The 22,215-nt window shown below is 39.3% G+C and overlaps 1 protein-coding gene across 1 annotated transcript in view; it reads right to left on the minus strand.

Annotated features, from left to right (window-relative positions):
• Window positions 1–254: 254 nt before the first annotated feature.
• The window catches only part of fbxl17 (F-box and leucine-rich repeat protein 17), a 231,330-nt gene continuing 209,369 nt past the window's right edge, over window positions 255–22,215 (minus strand). Inside the window, exon 11 of the mRNA XM_085368445.1 lies at window positions 255–2,906. Coding sequence (XP_085224571.1) covers window positions 2,769–2,906 — 138 coding nt within the window. The 3' untranslated portion in view covers window positions 255–2,768. The remainder of the gene's footprint in view (window positions 2,907–22,215) is intronic.

Here is a 22,215-nt window from a genome sequence, read left to right on the forward strand (position 1 = left end):
GCTGTCCTGCTGGGCAGCAAGCTGATGCATCCTCACTTTGTCTCAGATGTAAAAATTCTGTCCAAAGTGCCGAACTTGAAAGTCTATCCCAGTGGAAATGCAGGTTTATTATTTGTTCGGGTGCTCAGTAGAAAAGAGATGATCGAAGCACAGTTTAGGGTTGAAAACATCTTTATTTCTAAAAATACAGAGGCTTTGGTATGTCATACTCATACATTCCAAGGCCTTAGGTTCCAAAGAAAAACATGCTGGTATCCCTATTTGCATTTTACCTCAGAATGCAGTTTGTGTTAAATTTCACCATTCTAGCATTATAAATAGTATGCCCTTTTTGTTGATATGCAACTCATATAATAAAGGGTCTGGAAATCCTGATGGAAAAAATGTTTAAGTGCTCAACAGATGTTGTAAAATGAGCGGAAAAGTGTTCCACTGGCGTTCTGAATATTCCTCTCCTGACCTGACTCAATTCCAGACATACAGAAAGAAATGAGGGGGGGGAAAAAAGCTTGAAGTAGTAGTGTTTTATTCATCTTTATGTAAATCCAGTCATTTACGGTTGCCTTAACAAATCAGGAATCAAGTGTGTCAACATCTAGCAGAGAAGGAAGTGCATATGGGGATTACAAAAGAACAGAAATAGAACAAAAGCAGATCGAGGGAGAAACCCTCCGTCGGTTAAAGTCTACAAATCCTGACACGAATAAAATGAACATGTTTTTAAATTGTCTGAATTCGCTATGTGCTGTTGAAAGTTTACAGTAATACTCTAAATTCTAACCTCAGTAAGCTATTGTTCATATCAGAGTGACTTGGAGGCTGAGCCCCGAGCTGCTTCACACCATAGAAAAATATTTGCATTTTTAAATGTACATTGCTGAATTTCTAAAGAATGGATGAAAACGATGATTCTCACCTTGCAACTTCTTCTCACTCTGGTGTTAGGCCCAAGCCAGTTTTTTCTTTTCTTTGCATCCTACACAACTAAGAAAGAGAAACTGCTCGTTGCTACATAGCAAATGTTACAAGTATATGCTCAAAACCAATATTCCAATAAGTAAACCCCACACAGTATTTATTTATATATATATGTATATATATATATATGTATATATGAAATCACATACACTTCAAAAAAAAGTTGAGATGCTAAGTGAAACATTTAAAATAGAACTAAGACATTGTATCAAATGTTGAAATTGAGAAATTATGCTGTATATTGAAAAATATATTACGACTTTGAATTTCATGCCAAATTGGCAGACCTGGCTTGCAGACAGATCAGTCAGCAGACATGCTCTGACTACGAAGCCATGCTGTTGCAATATATGCAGAAAATGGTTTGTCATTGTTTTGCTGAAATAAGCAAACCATTCACTGAAAAGTCCTTGTTGGGATGGCACATGTTGCTGGAAAAACTTGCATATATTCAGCATTTAAAGTGACTTCAGAGGGGTGTAACCACCATACCATGTGCACTAATGCATCCTTATACAATCGGAGGATTTTGGCTATTAAACTATGCACTAATGAGCCAAAAGTGTGGGCTACATTCTGTTTCCCAAATCTCAACTTTTCCCTCCCCCTACTGATACCCAATTCAAAATGAGCATTTCTCAGTTACAACATTTAATGTGTTGACTTGTCTTTTTTTTTTCCAATAAAATCTAATATAATTTCTATAATTGGATGGCATTTGCAAACCACTTAAGGCTTAACACTTTCGCTTAATTATCATGATGACTGTGGTTAATATTCTTATAATATGGCCCATCATTTTTGGGTAAAGGCAACTACTATTTCAAGCACTGTTAAATTTCTCAACATAACGCTCCGTTTCGTGCACGGACATAGAGCACACTTGATTCCAGGTAAAACGGATGCCAATTTCATCTTCACATTTCAAAATGCTCCATATCCTGCTGAGACAGTAAGGTCATGATCTCACTGCAAACATGCACATTTCAATGCTTTCTTCTTGCCATAAATTTTCCACAGTTCTGACTTCTTCTGGAGTGAATCGTCCTTTTGTATGATAACAATGTGCATACTGAATCACTGCAAAGAGCTCTGTCCTTGCCAAAAATCTCACCAAGTGTACTTGTACAAGTCTGCAGGCGCTTTTAATACTGTACTGAACATCCAAGAACGAAAAAAAAAAGTTTCAAGTGGACAAAATAAACGTAACTAATTTCAAATAACCTTAAGTGAGGTCTGAGGTCCTGGCCGTTCAGTTGTTGTCTGCTCTGAGGCAGTAAGATGATGCCTCCTGGGGCGACAGAGGTGCAGTGTAGATCACCAGTTCTGGTTGGTGAATTAATTTTTCTGTTTTGAAGTTATTTCACTAAAATAATTCTGGTCCAGTGGTTTCTGAATGTTTGTCGTCTGAATCTTTTTATTCAAGACCAAAGCTTTAGCCTTGCAACTTTACCTCTAATCACCCCACCACGATACAGAGAAGTGAAACGGTATGAGGAGTGATACTCCTTACCTTTGCCTAGAGCAGATATCACTACATCGTCTGACTGAATTGTAAAATCTCATACTGAAGAGATTTGCTTCAAATAAAACTAATGGACTCAGACTTTGTGTCTGTGAGTGTGTAGCTACATGTTCACATGCATGTTTGAACAGTCAATGAGAAGCAAACATGACTGAGCTTCGCATTTTGTGTGCGTATACAAAAAAGGGCCTTTGTATAGCAAATGTGTTTTATGTGCTTATGTGTGCGTGTGTTTGTTGAGCGTGTCTGTGTGATCCAGCAGTAGCTACGAAGTGTTTGATGTGTTGGGACTCCAGCCCATTTGATAAGCTCTCTCCAGGGTTCTCTTGCAGTCCTGCATCACTGTGCTGAACACAATGTGAGGGTACTGGACCACCAGCCTCTCCACTGTCTCCTCGTTGACCTGCAAATACGAACACAAAGACATGCGCTGTTAACATATGATCGTGTTTTGTCTTAGCTTTAGACCTTCTAACACACTACTGTTGCTTCTATCAATCTTACATTTTTAAAGTTCCGGTTTAAGGAGCCAGCTTATGTTTGAGCACATCACCGAAATAATAAAGAGTTAAAGTCCAACGCAAAAATTTTAGTATTGGAATTCTGTCTATTCAGATGGTGGTGGGTTTATAGTTGTTTTACACCAAGGGTGGGGAACTCCAGGCCTCGAGGGCCGGTGTCCTGTAGATTTTAGATATAACTCTGGGTCAGCACACTTGAATCAAATGATTAGTTCATTACCAGGCCTCTGGGGAACTTAAAGACATGTTGATGGATTATGTAGCCATTTAAATCAGCTGGACATGTCTAAAACCTGCAGGACACAGGCCCTTGAGCCCTGAAGTTCCCCCACCCGTGCTTTGCACAGTAGTAGGATGGATGCTACAGTTCTTGACATCATCCTTAGTTGTAGTATTACTGAAGTTTAGTCTGCTATGATGGCTGGAACAGAAAGACCTTAGAGAAATGCTTCTTTAGTCTCACTCAGTATGCAATATTATAAAACCTTGGATAAACAAAATGTAAATGTGCACTGTGTCATTTTTTTCCTTCTCCTTTTCAAAATGCTACCAAAGGCATTCACTAGCCCTTGGGATCTAAGTCCACCTTAATGATATGATCGTAGTTTTATTAATGAAAGAAAACAGGAGAAGTCGTAGATATGTAGACTAGCTTTTGTTTGCAGCACTAATGTCTTTCAATATTTCCATTCAATCACTTAATAATGTATTTTCAGTGGCAGTGATGGAGGATAAAAAAAAAAAAAGTATAGTCCTCCTGTCTAAAAATATATGCTTACAGGCTTCAGGAAAAACAAGTCACATCAAATGGATTCATTTTGAAGTTACTGAAGAAGTGACGTACAAACATTTCCTCAGACAGTATTTCTTTTCTAGCCTAAAAAAAAGAAAATATCCTGTGACTGGCAGCTCTCTGGTTGAAAATGCCGTGATGATGCCAGAGGTCAGAATGCTTCAAGCTGATAGGAGGCCAACAGTAATTTAAATAAGCATTTGTTACAACTGAAGTATGCAGAAGAGTATCTCTGAACACACAACACGGGGAACCTTAAAGCAGATGAGCTACAGCAGCAGAAGATTACACCGGGTGCCACTCCAGTCAGCTAAGAATGAGTAACTGAGGCTGCTATTCACATGGGCTCGCTAAAATTGACCAACAGAATAGAGAAATGTTGCCTGGTCTGATGAGTCTGCTATGATATTCAGATGGTAGAGTCAGAATTTGGCATAAACAACATGAAAGCATGGATCTATTCTGCCTTGTATCAGTGGTTCACGCTGGCAGCGGTGGCGTAATGTGTGGGTACAATTTGGGCCTCTTAGTACCAACTGAACACTGTTTGAAAAGCCTACCCGAGTAGGTTGTTGACAATGTCCATCATTCCTGACTACAGTGTACCCAGGATACAATTTTGGATGTGCAGCTATCAAATCTGCAGCAACCGTGTGATGCCTTCATGTCAATATTCCCCCAAATTTCTGATAAAGGTCCAACCTGATACTAGTGAGATATAAGCAAGTGTTTTCTTCTACAGATTCAGTGCAGCAGACTTTGTTCCGGTTGTTTTCAGTTAAAAGCAAGTGATTTGCGAGAGGATTATAGAATTTCCTCCATGGACAGGAGGATAAAGAGCAAAAAAAAAAACTGTTGTAAAATGAATACATAGACAACTTTCTTTGGACAGAGAAAAAAGCCTTTAAGATTCCCGTAAAGGTTATTAGGACACAGCCAATTGCTGACTTGAACTTCTGGTTAAATACAACTCTTTTTTGGTAGCAATTCATTTTTTACAAGCACTTAATAAATGTATAATATAAATACATTTAAGCTATAAAATGATAAACAGTAATGATAAATTTTGACTATTGTCCAGGTTGGAGGTGCCATGATTTGTGCGATCACTTACCCCATTTCAGAATAGATTTCCAGGAGGTTGTTGGTTTATTCTTTAAAATAAAAGCTTACAAGGATATACATTTAACAGAAATATGGTTTTAGGTCCAATAAACTATTAAATTGATTAAATAAAAATATGGTTAATGACCTAATTAAGACTAGCAGAAACCCTGCTTGGCCTCTTAGTGCCCTGTACAAATTGTGTACTGAACTACTATGAACGATAGCTGATTCTGTAGGAGCATGCCGTGTGCGTGCTCATATGCACATACAGCTAGACTGTCGTTATGGGTGAAGCACCAGTGGACAGCTGAGATCACCAGGCTAAGGCCCTCATGTTCTCAGAGGACAAGAAAGACAAGGAGCTAATAGCTACTCTAGCACTTCTCTGCCAGTCAAACACTGTCGGGCCACTTAGAGCCAAGAGTGAGAAAGCCTGAGAATATGACAAAGAACAGAGGCACAGTAACCCTAGAGACCTTGAGGGGTTAACCGCAACCCACCCAGAACCAACCCCCCCTACCCACCCGTGAGCATGACACTTTCCAGGGGAAATCATGTATAAACACTTACACACATGTTGACGACACAGTCATCTGATGTTGCCAGTGACAAAACAAGTTTCACAGTTTCCCTGAGCTTAACGGCCAAACGCCCGTTGGTGTCTGTGTTTAGTATCACAAGAGTCTTGCATCGTCACAGTTCCCTGACTCTTGCTTGGGTTATGATCTCTTCTGGGTGTCATTATATCTGTCTAATTCATTATTGTTCTTCATTGAATACAAACTTCTTAAGCAGTGGAAATCAGCAATTTATAGTGACAAAACAATGGAAAGACAAATGCAAGACAGACAGAGTTAATTTATTTCTCTAAATCTGCTGAAAAGAATGAATGAGCCGGGAGACCACCAATGTCTCCTGGTTCACAGAAGGTGGATGGAAACTCTGCATAAAACAAGTAAATCCAATAAGACTAAAAGGCAACAACATCCTGTTAGTCTTCCCTTTGACTGCCAAAGTACAAACAAGCGAGCTGAAGTTAAGGTGCTTGATGCCAAAACCCAGAGTCTTTTAGGAAAGCAGTGTTACAAGACTAATGTAATAAAATCACAACAAGCACAGGGTCAAAAAAGGAATTCTTAATGTCATCTCTCTTTTTTTCTTAGTGGGAGGGGGAGACCTCATGTTAAATGCTCAAGATGCCTACTCTCAGCTCTCTCTTTTCACTCAGTGTTGAAGGGAAAGACAATAACAAACAGTAGAAGATGTTGTAATTTTAAATAACTCTCTGAGCTCCAATTCTGGAAAAACACTTTGAATCATCAGCAGGCAAACAAACGAGAAACGAGAAATGGAAATGAGAAAGTTCCAGCAACTCATTCACCGTTGTGATCAGGGATACTTTAGTAAAGCTGAGTCTTTAATAAAACAGTGTTTCAGGATATTGCTTTAAAGAATTCACATTATTATAAGATATTATATTCCAATTGCTACGCAAATCATCACATATCCTCAAGTACTGTGAAAGATAAAAGTGAACAAGTGAAGCGTTGCCGTGGAGTATACATCGAGCCATGAAAGGGGATAACAATCAAAGAGTTCCTGCAGATGTCTGAATATCTCAGTATTTTTCTACACGAGAATCGCTGGCTGGGCCATAAGTTACCCTCACAAGGCCTTTTATGGTATGTTTTTGGATGTGTTTCAGGCCACCTGTTTTTATGCACATTTTGAATGTGTCACAAAAAAATCAGGGTGGAAATCACCCTTTCCCTTCTCTCCTAGTTACACTTGCACACTTGTAGCTACTTAAGTTTCTGTGATGTATACAGTTGCTTCTTTGTATAATCCCAGACTGAATACACAATGTTTTGATTAGGGCTTGCTAGGGGTCATACCATCTGTTGCAGGACTCCCCATCCTCTTTGTACCTGGATATGGTCCTTCATGACTTTGCTTTGGTTGGCCTGAAATGCTTTAAATTACACGATCCAAGACTGTCCTCTTCATCTGCAACGATTTAATAGCATCTAACGAAAACATATGGTTGGATGTGCCCACTTTGTCATACAGTCACAAAAGTAGTGACTGGAAAAACACATAGTGAATTTTGTTTTGCAGCTTTTGAAAGATTGATAAAAAAAAATAAAAAAAAACGCTTTGCCATTTGGATGGAAACTTGTTTAATCATGTCAGGTTCTCACACAAGCTCCTATAACTAGTAGGTACTTATGGTTTTGGGAGACTAGGCCGGTTCTAGCTATAGGCAGATGTGGGATCAGCCAACCCAAACTGACGAAAGCAATGAAAAATTAGTCATATTTTTTCAGCCAATAGAAAAGCACCCAAGAAAGCATGAGTAATGTGCAAACTGCCTAAGGCCCGCTTCCAAAGTCTCCCCTTGTACCGCCTCTTAACGTGATCAGAGGCACAAACACACAGAGGTCAGAAGAAGCAGACAGCTGTGTCTCTCGGAGGCTGCACAGGTGTCCAACTATGAACTCAGAGCAACAAGTGAACTACACCAACATGGTCCCACTGCTTGTGAGGCAATCACACACACTCCTGGTTAAAAGCGTTGTGAAGCTTTCTCCCCCTCCCTTGGTTTAGGCTATCACGTGTAATTTAAGGATAGATAATTGCTGACATGTTTTGGTCTGTGAAAACATTGCTCCTGTGAAATCCTTGGGAGACTAAACTATTTCCATCTTTTTTGACTGACTGTGCTGTCAGAGTAGCTGCTGCTGTGAGTATGAAAGTTCCTTTAGATGAATGTTATGTGTTTTATAATATTCTTGAGTATTTTTATCTAAGGACTACTTTGAGCCTCACAGTATAGAAATCAGCTCTAATTGAGCACGTTTAGTGGCAGACTGGCCATCGGAAGTACAGTACCTGGAATGCATCCTGGTGAGCTAAAGGTCATTTTGGCCTGCTGCAAATAAGCTGATGGACTTTTCAGAATCCACATCAAGCGTGACTCTGTCGCCCACTCTCAGAGCCTGAATCCTCTTGCTACAGTGTATCCATTATGCACGCACTGCAAAGACTTACCCAAATGCACACATGCAGCTTACCCTTCTCCCTTACTGTTTCTGCAAGGCATGCAACGTCTATCTGCTGCTCTAAACATAATGTTAGAGAACTCACAGGAAAGGTGGAGAAGATAGGGAGAGAGAACACTAGGCAGATCATCTGAGCATGTCTGAATTGCTGTACTTTTTGTTTAGTTTCAGCGCGTATGTGTCTTTTAGGAATTTTCATCATTTTGCTCAGTGTTTGAATATAAATATTTTCATTTGAAAGTTTGACCTCAGTCTATATCTTATTCAGTGATCATGAGCTGCAAACTACTTCTTTTGGTTGTCAGTGTCTAGCTCTGCATATCAGACTGTATTCTGATTGGTGCACCGATATAGCCGTAGCAGACATCGAAAGCTCAGGTTCAGACAGCTTTGTCTCGTCGCCCCAAAGTTTTGCTTTTGTAGTCTGGAAAACTTTCAGATACATATAGTGGACAAGTTTCACCTGTAGGGGTTTTGCATCTTTCTTGCAGTAATTAAGACAACCATAGTATTTAAAAATAAAATGTTGGTTTTTATAATACTTATAAAAATCTTTATTAACCATAAATAATACTTTTAATTCTTCTTAATTAATTCTTTTTCATTTTCTCCAACCCATCTCCCACACTCTTTTTTTAGTTTAACTGATCCAAAAATAGAAAAGCAAATAGCTTACTGATAGCGCTATTATTTGCCTTTTGCTAAGACATCCAATAGCATCGTTAAAGTGAATTCTTTTAGTCGTGTACAGAAAATGTGGTGACAATAGTACATAACACATGGGGTTTGCCTAAATGGCCTGAGATTGATTCAAATTCCTGGCCTGAATTATTTATTTCAATCCAACCTTGAGCTCTTTTATTTCTCAGAAGAGATCCTGAAATGTACATCCAATCTAGAGGGAGAGACATTATACATTAAAATTGATTTTAGTAAATATTAAAATTATTCCCCAACTATTTTCATCTTGCATTACTGCATCTGCAATGGCACTATATATAGCAGGATTTATTATCACTATTTTGACAGACTCAAACTCAAAGTCAACACTCTTGGAGATGATTCTGTGTCTATTGTATGTAGAACAAACATACAGATCCCTGCTCTTCTTCAGCCTGTGAGAATCATCGCACAGCTGCTGCATATGACTTGAAACAAATAATATTAATCACTGTAGTGTGGTAATGATGATTATTATGTTTTTGTAGGGATCATGTACAAACCATTTAAAGCAGCGGCGTCCAGGGTGCCACTTGGCTTATGCTCACAATATATAAGCACTGCAGGCCTGGCAAGTAAGTATAAAGTAAGTATAATAATGAAGAAACAAACATAATGGTTTAACAGCTGTCTCCTTTTCCTGTTTTTAAATTTTATTCAGGCGTCATGTCTGGGATCCTTTTAACAAATTCTCCAGCTGGCGCCAAAAGACACAAGCATAGACTTTACTATAATTTTAACTGATATATCTTGCTTTAATGTAAGGTCATTCACTGTCTTTATTAAGTGGACACAGTGAAATGAGAGAGAAGTCGAGAGATGGAACAAAGGTTTAAAAGATCGACACACACCCTCCCACTCGCAGACAAACACCTGCAGTTTGCCTGCAAAGATGGCAGGGACAAAAAACAAGAGAAGAAAAGCTTAACCAAGGCCTCCAAACACACAGAGAGAAGTTAAGTTTGTTATGACATATGGCTGAGCCTCATTAACAGATAAAATGACAACCCCCTGATTGCCTTCATAACATATTATGCTGTATTCTTGAAAAGAGAATGAAACATTCCCTAGCTCGTTAATCAGGGCTTAATTACAATTAAAACAGATCTAAAGAATAGACCTGTCACGCTGATGGGAGGCCATAACATTCATTAATGCTAATTTAGTGCAGCTCCACTTGCTCAGCAAACATGGCACACACAACACGGCTCCCAATCAAAATGCTGAATCATTTCCTAATTGCTGGTTGTGGCAATGCTAAATGTTTGAGCTTCAACAAGATTGCTTTGATGGAAATCATGAAAACACTCGCTATTGTCCTGACCTGGGTTCTTCTTCTTTTTCCCCCCCACTGTCACATACAATGGGGCATGAAATAACTGCAATTCAAATATTTTACTTTGTGATGAACGGCTGATGTTTCTTTTTCTTTTGGACATTAAAGACGATATACGTTTTATGTTGATATAACGCAACGATTCCTTGTCCTGGTTTTGAGATTTATTCTATTATTTTGCAGGGTGGAGCCTACGCTGTGGACCAAAAAAATCCACTGACTTGGACGTTCATACATCATAGCATCCCTTGCAGTAGCCTGGCAGCGAGCCTTACTGTAAGATCTTTCTGCCTACAAACGACAGCCATCTGTAAAGAAACACTGTCGCAGCAAATACCCAGAGTTCACGGATACAGTCCTTCTCTTTTCAGCTTGAACAACGCTGCGTGCCCTTTGCACAGCTGTGAGTTATGTGAAATGAGATGTGATGACATCACCACACCTGCTTGGTATTTGCAGCTCAAAGCTGAAGTTTGACATGAAGGTCAGACCATATGCTGTAGGTAACTGGCAGGTACAGAGGGGAGTCCTCTGGTTACAATTGTGCCACTGACTTCTTCTAACCAGCCATTCAGCTGCTTCCTCTCCGACTGGGTAATATAGCGCTTAATGATATTTTGTTGCTTGGCAACATAAACTTAAAAATGCTATCAGACGATGGGGCCTGTAGTGACTGGAATGGTGCTTTAGATATATGGCTCCTTGAGGGATTCTCTTCTTTTTTTTAGCCCATGCAGGCCTGATCCACTGTACTGTACAACCCCGCCGTCGAACCTGCTGCCAAATCTGTAGGAGAGCCATATGATAGAGCAGATCGCTATTCACTGATGATTCTAATCTTTGAGAAGCATCTGGGAGAGCAGCCACAGCTATCTGGAGCAAAGCCTATACTTATGATATTTTCCCCCATTTTAACTTCAAAGATGCTGCCCTCTAGATCTAAGTGCGGTGTAATTCACCCTGATGGGAAATGCGCTGCTGTCAGGGTTTACAAGAGGGTGAGGGAGATGAGGGAAAAACAAAAAGATGTATGTCTGATATGTCGTTCGACAAAGAGCACCTTTTATGTGAACATGCTGCGCAGTAAATGAGATTACGTTGTGGGGTTGGATGTGCAAGCGCACACTGACAACCGCTCGTCTACTTTTACATGAGATGGCTGAATGTAAGCGACAGTAAGTTGTCAAGCTGACCTCTTGCTCTCTCTTGGAGTGCTCTTATGTGCTTTCTTCCTGCGAGCCCTCTCTTTTTTTAAGACTAATCCGCTGATGCAAAATGCACTCTATCACCACGTAAAATATGCATTTACCGCAAACACTGGGCCCTCTCTTGGTAAGCAGCACAGTAAAATCCATCGTAAAGATGACTAATGCCGCAGCCGTTCACATTCTCAGATGGAAAAAGAAGAATGGGGTTGTAAATCGATAATCAGATACACAAACATGAAGATGCATATCGTATTAGACCGTCATGGCGAGAACACACTCTTCGTGGTTCTAGCAATCAGGCGAGGGAAATGGAATAAACGGCGTAATCCACAGAGCGCTGTTTTGTTCGTAGCAACGTGACCCTGAGAAAGAAACAGAACACTGACGGTTGATATTGAACAATAATTTAAACGAATGTGCATTTTAGAGAAAAGATATGTTCCACGGTCCTTCTTGTATTACAAAAATGTTTCTTCCCAAAAATGGCCCCACTATTTTATTCCTTTTTTGTTTTCAATAAATTCGGCACAGGTCTGCAGGGTTCTTTTCTTTGTCTCATCTCTTCCCATTTTCTTTGGCCATGTGGCAGCCATTGCTAGTTCCTGGCCCATAAAGAGAGACAAATAGCCCCCGTTCCCTGTCTGTTCCTATGTAGACAGTGTATCAGTCGACCAGTAAATACATTTGGGGTAAATGTTTAAAAAGCCTGTTTAAGCAGCAGAAGAATGCAGTGCATCAGGTCTTAGTAAAACACAGCTTAAATGAGTCTGGATTTAAACAGGTCAGATTTATAGCCTTCTTTAAACCGCTCAGAGGAAAAGCCCCCGTTGTAAAGTTTCCAAACGAGTAACTGGACAACTGAACAATAGTTCACCATCTCTGATAAGGAGAGGAAAGAGGGAGTGGGGAATGTATGGGAAAAACAAGAAAGCAACAAACTAGGAGACGCAGGAGCAGAGAGAGAACAAAGAGATCCCCATAAACTTATTCTGAAGGATTCAATATTTCTAAATGATCTACTGATGCATTGGCTCAGAAGCTTAAAGGAACATACTTCTGACCAAAGAAGGTCTGAGTTTAAATATTTTGATTTTGTCTCAAAAAGCCAAGCAAGCCTTGCAGAAATCTGCAGCGCTTGGCTCTGAATGTGCGTTTAAAAACCAGGTCAGGCACTGTTTGCGACAACTAAGGTCTGGTCCTCCTCATCCCTGCACAATATCAGACAGCAGCAGAACTCAAAAGCAGGGTGTCAGTACAAACACTCGCACACGCACACACAAAGAAGAATGGGGGCTCAACTGAACAGGGTCAGAGAAAGAGGTTCTGGAGGCCAGATTCTTAAACCCCACACTCCATCACGCGTGACAAAGGTAACTAAAGGAATGTGTAAAAGGCTCAAGCCAATCCTTCTTTCCACACCGGCCATCTTATCGCTGCAGACTGGAGGAAAGCATACCGTAGCTCAAAAGGCTTTTTGCAATTTATTTGTCCATCATGGTTAAACCTATTAGGCCAAATATAATAAAGCTAATTAAAATCTATGGTGTTTTGTTAATATAGGGTAGTGGCTCTAAAGGTGAAGGCAATCCATACACTCACAATGAATAAGTTTTCCTAACATAGTCCTCTAAAGTAAGATTTAGTTCGTTTTTTTTTTTTGAGGCAAAGAGTTTGCACAAATTTTTTTAAGTTCTAGGAATTAATTAGATTTTACAGCGTAGCCAAAAGGTCCACAAAGTAATACTGTTAATTATAAAACTGTAATGCAATATTAATAAGTGTGTCTTAACAGATGGTTTTATTTATGCCAATAAAAAGAATACTTCCCTCACCACAGCGTACAGAGGCAAAATTACAGTGGATTTCTAAAACAATTAATATCTGACTAAAGTGCAGAATTTCAGCTTTAATTCAAAGACTTCAACAAATATTTTGCATTTGCTGTTTAACAATCAGCCATTTTTGAAAGCCTTCTTTCAAGGGGACAAAAGTACCTGGACAAGTGACTGATAACAGTTTGATAATGCCTGTTCGCTGTTCTGGTATTCCGTGACAAATTAAGGAGATAAAAAGATCTGGAGTTGCTTCCAAGTGTTGAACTTGGATTTGGTAGCTATTCACTGGAACTTTTAAAAACGAGGCCCAAGAAGATGTTGATGCAAGTGAAAGAGACCATCATTATGCTGAAAAACTAAAATAAACCTATCAGAGTATAATAAAAACTTTAGGAGCCGCCAAATCAACAATGGGGTACATTCTTAAAAAGAAGGAATGTGCTGGCGAGCTCAGCAAAACCAAAAGGCCTGAAAGACCACAGAAGATAACTAAAGCGTTTGATTGCAGAATCCTTTGTTTGCTTAACAAAAACCATCACAACACCAAGCCAAGTAAAAAAAACATAGATGCATTCACAAATATAACTGCACAGAGTTTACAACAAGGGGCAAAAACGCTGGTTACACTCAGTGATGTGACTTCTGTCAGGAGTATCCTGATGTGCAGAGGCTTATACTCTCTGCTCAGCTTCTGCTCAGGAAAATGACTAGACAGCACTTCGTATTCTTAAGGAGTCGGATCTCAACCCATTAGATCATTCTTTTCAAGTATTAAGGACAACAGTAATGGCACAGAGACCCATAAATAAGTAGAAACTAAAGGTGGCTACAGTAATGGCCTAGCAGATCATCAGGGAGAAAACAACATTTGTCCCTGGGTTCACTTCAGGGAACCATTCACTGCAAGGATTTTCATCTTTATTAAAAACAAGTATTACAAACAATCCTTCTATTTAAAATCACGCTAGCTTGTTTAATTAGTTTTGAGCTTCTGAAAATGGGGGACCGTTTTTAAAAGGGGCTGTAATTTCTAAGAAAGTTACCAAGTTAAACGCCTTGTTTAAAGCCCTTGAAATAAAGCCGAAACTCTGCACTTCAATCACATCTTGATTATTGAATTTGAAATCCACTGTTGTGGTGTAGAGATGCAAAATTCAAAAAATATGTCACTGTCCAAAAACATGATGATTTCTTTGGGATAAAGAAAGTTATTGTGACAAACCACATCACATGAGAGCAAACGTTCACAAGAATTTTGCATGAGAGCTGTAGATTAAAAACAGTTCAAATGGCATTATAGAGCATAAAAACATTGCTGGAAAAAATTCTCCCCAAAACAATAATAATACTTCTAGTATGGTGCTCTGAAAACAAAATGCTTTCATTACTGGAAATACAATAAAGCTTCCTGCTTACCTATTGGACAAACTAAGATTTCTTTTTGGTTTCTAAAATCGTAAACAAGCTAATTGGGTACTGGCAAACACACACGAAACACAAATTCCATAGCGGCTTACTGGAGGTCAAACACTCGCACAATTCCTTAAAGATAATCACAACAGAGCTACCTTGTTTAATTATTTTGCTTTGTATGACTCCCTTGTTATTCAGAATAAATAAATAAATAAATAACAAGGACAGCTTGACCCTGTCCTTTCGAAGAAAACCATTATACAAAATTCATAGCGACTCTTTAAAGACCACAAGCAGTAGATTACGTCTGTAAACTGGTCAAAGTCAAAAAGCAGTGGCCAGCACTCAGTGATCTCATTTGAAGGCTGAAGTGTGCACAACACCTACAGCTGGGTTATTATCCTGAATTACTGGCTAATTCCTAATAATGAAATAAAAGCAATACAACTGGAGTCAAGTTCTGTTAAACAAAAAGGACAAACAAACATGTTGTATTCAGATTTCAGCCTTTTATTTGATTCTCTGTCAGTAAAAGCATTTTTATGGTGTAAATCTGTATCTTTGTTCTCAGCTCTAATGTTAAGCAAGCTGTCACAAGAACTCTGCTCCAATAAAAAATATTTATTGGATGTTTTTTCACAGTCACTTGTAAATCTGACAGATGTAATCAGTCCCGCTAAAAAATTTTTTGACCACTCTTACTACAAGCCTCATTTACCCATTCACAAAAATGCTTTTGTCAATGCCCAAGTACTTTTCTGCTAATACAAACACACACAGACAGGCAGGACACGCAGCCCCTTCCTTGGCGACAGCCCCACCCCATTCCTCAAACTTGGCTGGATGTATATTAAATTTGAAACGCCGGTGCATTCAGTGATGCTTGTTACATTGTCATTAGCATTAAATACCCAATCCATAACTAACACAGTCAGACACTGTGCCTGCAGGCTAAAATGTTCTTTGATAACCTACCGTCGCCGCCTCTGTGAGACAATGAGGAAAAAAGAATGTACTGTTAGTTACTGCCCAAACACCTATCACATTTGGCAACTCCGAGTACCCCGAGCAAACCGACTGTTGTCTACTGTCTGCCCATGACTCCATGAGATTATGTTGACCTCAGCTGTAGTCAGTAAACAGCACTGGATGATGGAGGAAGCGGAGGGCGAGGAGACAAAGAGGGAAGACAGACAAGGGGGCTACTTGAATGAACTAATTGAATGAACAAAAGATGTCCGCAGCATCCAAAATTCAAACAACCTTGGTTGTCCTTACGCAGAGGAGGAGGAAAAGGGAGACGAAATAAACAGACAAAAAGATGGGAATGGGGTAAAAAAAACAAATAAATAAAGTAAGGACAAGATAGTGAGAAGGCCAAGATGTGCATGGGGGCGTATGTGTGGCCAGGTGAGGTCAGGTTTACGTGTGTGCTTTGGCTAGATATTTGTTGAAGGGCAATTCTGAGATTCCCTTGAGCTACTCGGTGAACTCTGTCAGTGTCTCACTTTATTTCACCCTCTCTCCTTCACTGTCCCTTGCTCCTGCCCTTTAGAAACAAGATGAAGGGATGATCAGGAGGCAGCTTCAGTTAAGACCGCCAATCAATACAGCTCTTCTGTGTGGGATGAGACTCCAAGATTACACTGAAAATCACAAATGGCAAATGACTCTTTCAAACTACTTTCTCCACTTTGAACATTCAAGCCTGACCAAAGCCTTCAAAATAGGAACCAGAGAAGCTCCCTATCTTGCACTTGATAGTGTGCACGCAGTGGCTTTCTCCTAATTCCCTTTCGCATTAGAAACCTTTAAACTAAGGATCCCCGCTGTTCACAATAACAACACTCATCAAAGAAAGTTTTACTGAACTCCCAAACTCTCATTTCCTAAACGAGAGTTAAAATGCCTCCTAACTCTTCACCATACTTCATCTTTGTTTTCTTCAGTCCAAACCTCCAGGCCCTGAACAATTAGGCCCTTGTTTATGTCTGCAAATTGCTGTGCCGTGCCTATCAGTGTATAGTCCCTGGCAGCTGGATGCACCGGTGGAACGACCATATTGATTGGGATGTCTGTTCTTTTAACAAGGTCAGTCTGGTTGCTCTATCTAGGGGTACAGCAGTGTTCATACGTGTTCCCCAAACACCGCTCCACCTCAGTTCAGGTAATGGAAGCACACTTCAAAACTGCTTACACAAAACACTTTTTGGTGGGGCAATTTGTAAAGGGAATACCCAGTACACGCTCGATTGTTCCATATTATCTAATTTTCTTATTATTTTCTCTTGGTTTCTGTCATTTGTGAAATTTTTTGTTTAGCCTTTTAACCACAAGGCCAACCCTCATTTTACTTTCTCTTCTCCTCCCCCTCTTCTCATTATTACTATGATAACTCTAACTTTCTTCACCAGCTGTCCCTGAAGAGGCCAGTAGCAGTCAGTGTCATTATTTTCCATAGTCCAGCTTCATGCTGACTGCATGAGTTTGCTTCTCTCTCTGTTTCACAGCCTTGACTGCCCATTTGTTTTCACTCTAATGAAGTAGTGGAAACGTAGCTGGGGAAGAAAGAAGGGGAAGAACTAGTGAAAAAGGAGAAGGGGGACTAGATGGGGTTAAAAGAGAGGAGGAAAGAGACAAAGCACATGAGAAGTTTAGGGAGTTGACAGAGGAAGAAAGAAAATGAGAAAAAAAAGGGTACATTTGAGCAAGCTGTGAAAATGTTTCTAAAGAAAATATTCCACCAAGTCTGAATAAGATCAAAAATCCCCAAAAGTGAGATATACAGAAAGAAAGAAGACACAAAATTTAACTCGCAGGCCAGGAGGGCCCATTACAGAAAAAAGCAACTTAACAGAGATATGAATACAGTGTTGAGATAAGAGCACACTGAACATTACTAGGCCCTGTACAGATCAGTAAAAATCTTTGTTCTTTCTTTTTCCCATGTGATTGGAAACTTCCTTGTGGTTGTCCAAAAAAAAAGAAAAAAGTTAGCACTCACCTTCCACTTTAATTGGCCAATCACATACCAGCAGGTCAACCTAGTTCAAAACTAGCACCAGAATAGGAAAGAAAGGTGATTTGAGTGACTTTGAATAAGTCGTGGCTTTTGGAGCCAGATGGGTTGGCCTGAGAATTTTGGAAACTGCTGATCTACAGGGATTTTCCCACACAACCATCTCCAAAGTTTACAGAGAATGGTCTGAAAGAGAAAAACTATCCAGCGAGTGGCTGCTCTCTGGGCGAAAATATTTTATTGATGCCAGAGGTCAGAACAAAAACACAACAGGAACTCAAATAACAACTTGCTACAACCAAGGTGTGCAAAAGAGCATCTCTAAACACACAACGTGTGGAAACTTGACGCAGCTGGGCTACAGCAGCAGAAGACCACACGGTTGTCACTCCTGTCAGCTAAGGACAGGAAACTGAGGCTAGAGTATACACGGGCTTACCAATTGAAAAACAGTTGCCAGATCTGATTTCTGCTGTAACATTCGGATGGTAGGTTGGCAATTTACAACAATATTAAAACAATGATTAATCCTGCCTCGTATCAAAAGTTTGGCAGGTGGTGATGGTGTAATGATGTGATGGATTTGCACACTTTGGGTTCCTTAGCCACAGATGAGAATCGTTTAACCGCCACAGCCTACCAGAGTATTGATGCAGATCATATCCATCCCTTTATGACCATATCATACCCATTCTCTGATTCTGGCTGCTTCCAGGAGGATAATGTGACATGTCACAAAGCTGAAATAATCTCAAACTGGTTTCTTTGAAAGGGACACTTCAATCATGGAAGGGCAACTGACAAATCTGCATCAACTGTGTGATCCTGTCATATCAATATAGACCAAAATCTCTAAGGATACTTTCCACCAACTTGTTGAATCCATGAAAAATAAAGGCAGTTTCGATGGCAAAAAAGGCACCAACCTGATACTAGCAATTTGTACTTAATGAAGCATGAGTGTAGTTATGTGGATTTGTGTTAGTTTAGCATATTATTGTGTGCTTGTGTCTCTGCCTAGGGCGGGAGAATGCTTTTGTCATATTCCTATAATTTTAGTTAAAAAAAGACCTCTGAAGATAGTGTTCTAGTTACAATCATCGCGTGGATTAAAACATAATGTTGCTTTGTGTTTTTGGAATGCAGAAAGATGATTCCTTCCCACACAGAAGATCTAACACTTAACAGTAGACTTACTGAGGAGCTGCTCTTTTCTGAGACACACAGATTGACACATGCAACAAAAAGGATTCATTTTTCAGAAGATTAAGGCACTTTTTCCCTGAGTCTGATTACTTTGAAAGACTGGCACAGTCATAGCAGAAAGAGGGGGAAAAAAAATGAATTGATTTGATTATTTTGAGGCAAGTCTGGATCAATCGCATTCTTTCCCCTCGTCAGAACGGGGTCATTTTGCCCTGAGGGCAGAGGGGTGTAATCATTTGAGGCAGGCGAAGCACGCCATTTTCCCGAGCCTAGGGGTTCTGATTTCAATGCTCCATTATGAGCTGTGTTAACAGCAAATAACATGAATTCCTCTCAGAGAACACACACTGTTACATGCAGACACGTTGCATTCGAGGGTGTATAAACACACTGTGACACAAAGGAAATCCTTCAGACAGAGCCCTTCTGAAGAAGGACAGAAGGGGTAAAAAGTCAGTGGGACAAAATGTATATGGTTTAGCCACTGAAGGTAGAAACTAGATAAGAAATCAAATAGATTTTACTCACATCTGTGCCTGTGCTAAGTCTGTGTTTGAACAGATTTAAAAAAACAAAAAAAAACAAAGAAGAAAAAATCCCTCGTATCACCCTAAATAGCAGTAGACACACAATTCAAGCTCCCCTGCTTTAAAATGTATACAGTACAGAAGCACGTTTGTATAAACTGTGACGAAGGAAATCGATCCTTCACACTGCTCCACATGAGGAGAGCCAGCTGGATCCTGTTAACAGTTCTTAAATGAATTCTACACTTTCTAAATCCGGTGACATTCAGGGAGGCTGTTACATTAAAATTCCCAGCGTTTTGACAATTCCAAACAAATTTACACAGGCTGGGTTGTGCTGCTCAGGCACTGAGCTGACTGGTTGGTCCGCACCATGTGTCAAGGTTAACACAAGATTGTGTTTGTGTAAGACTGACAGGACCCACTCTGAAACCTAACTCCATTAGTTAGTGTGAAAGATTGTGGGGGCAGAAGTCTGAAATTATGCTTATTTTGAATAGTTAAATGTAAATTATACAACCTGCCTAAATGTAATATTGACAAGTGTAGAAAAGCCCTGACGGGCAAGAAGAGGACACATCTAACGTATTCAATTTTTCCAGCAAATGACAGATATTTGCACTAAATTTCCACAAAACACACACGCTGAACAAAAACCAAACACAGTCCTTGTAAGGGAAACATTAACTTGAATATTTGCAATATGTCCACAACACTGTAAATACAGCACGAGACAAGAAGCAACTAATAACATTAGCAGACCGCTCTGTGTAAGCATATATAACAATTTATTTTTTGGACTGAAAACATTCCTGGTTGGTATGTACAGAAAAATAATTTTGGGCTAGGGAGTATCAAAAAGGCTTGTGTAGCAGTCGGCTAATTTGTTAATGCTGGGGTTGTTTCTTATGTTTGTACATTTATCAGGCCTCAGTCACACAGGCCTAGAAACAGTTCAGTTAACCCTGGAAACCACTGTTTCAAGGGAATAATGTGTAATTCCCCACCAAGTGGGTGGATTATTGCTGGAGGTTGCTGGTCGCTGCACCAAAACACTCCTTGCAGTTGCTAACAGTTTGTTGCGGTCACCCATAGTTTGCATAGAATATGATTAGTTTCTTCAAATGTTTGCCAAGGACTCGCTGAACAACTGTGAAACTTGAAAAATGGTGACACAGATTGGAAACAGAGACCGCTTGTCTTCAAAGCCAGGGTTGTGTCTCACCCCTGCAGCTAACATGTTTCAAAGGCGCAACTTTTACCTTGAAGGCGAGTGCTTTCTGTTTCCAGTTTGCAATGGACTTTTTGCATTTCTCTATCATGTATCAAACAGTTGGCGATGTAAAACAAGTTGTCATTTACATGCAAACTGGCCAATTAAAACAATCACAAGGAGGTTTTCAGTGCACCGTCACATAACTCTTTGTGACCAATTACCTGTAGCAACTGCTAGCAACCACTTGCCAACCGGTTGGGGAATACATATACAAAAAGCAACACCAATGAAAAATATATGATGTCTACTCTTACCACAGGGTAACGTCAAACAATTAGAGAAACAAAACAGAGCGCCAATGGGGAGCAAAAAACCAGAGAGTTGTGACAGTTATCAAGCAGTGAGCGTAGACAGGGATTTTTATATTAGATGACTCTCTGACCGTCATTGTAAGGGAACTTTTTTTAACAAATGAGAAAACAGTGGTTTGACAACACGGTTGTACCTTCGACATTTACTTGAAGAACAATTAGTGATGTAATGTTGAAAAACCTTGAACAACCTATGAGCACAGAAGCATGTTTTTCACAGAAGTACTGCTGACCTTGTACGTTGGTCATTCACGCTGTCAACAATATGCTTAAAAAAGTGGAGAAAACATAGCTATGCCTTACAACTTCTATCAAACAATGAAGATTTAAATAAAATGAGGCATGAGGAAAAAAATTCAAATGGATTTGTTAATATAAAGAAGAGATGCTGTGGCTGGGAGAAATTCCAACTTAAGTAATTTGCACAAGACTTTCATTATGTTCAAACCTTGTGGGATTGAGAGTTATCCCCCAGCTTCTATGTTTTGCCAGAAGTGCATTAAGGGCAAAGATTAGATTAGTTTGCCCCGAGATTGAATTGGACATGCCTTAGGATTTTACTGCTATGATACACAAATAAAGCGTGATACAACATTGCTAGGGGCTTAAATGTCAAATGCATGCCAGAAAAAATTATGAGCATAATGAAAGCACTGCCTACAGTAACACAAATTTGCAAAGTACCTCAAAACATTGATTTGATTTATTTAGGAGGCGCAGTTTCAACAAACATTACAAAAACTACAATTTCATGCCAAGCAGAGGTCAAAGAATTTAGAATTGGTGCATGAAATGTTGATAACTTAGATTGTAAGACAAAATGTGTATCTTATTTGAAATTATATACATATATACATATATATATATATACATATACATATATATATACATATACATACATATACATATATATATACATATACATACATATACATATATATATACATATACACATATACATATATACATACATATACATATATACATACATATATATATATATATATATATATATATATATATATATATATATATATATATATATATATATATATATATACACATACATATACATATATATATATATATATATATATATATATATATAACAACGAGAACTGAAGCACTATCACAGCCAAACGTTTGAGGCTCCAGTTATGTGGGGACAAACCCAATCGAAGTGACCTTGATAAAAATTACTAATCAGGATTTGAGAGACATTTTAATAACAGTAAATACCCAAATGTAAAATAAATTAACATAAAACAGAAGCAACAATACTAATATCAAAGCAGAATGGGCAGATGATTTGAGAAAATGAAGGGAAGAAGGAGATAAAAGCAAGTGCTGGGGGGGGGGGGGGGGGGGGGGGGGGGGC

The sequence above is a fragment of the Diplotaxodon limnothrissa genome, linkage group LG12 (genome assembly GCF_057381915.1).
Source record: "Diplotaxodon limnothrissa isolate DT_005_m linkage group LG12, D_limnothrissa_male_GT1.1, whole genome shotgun sequence".
Classification (NCBI taxonomy): domain Eukaryota; kingdom Metazoa; phylum Chordata; class Actinopteri; order Cichliformes; family Cichlidae; genus Diplotaxodon; species Diplotaxodon limnothrissa.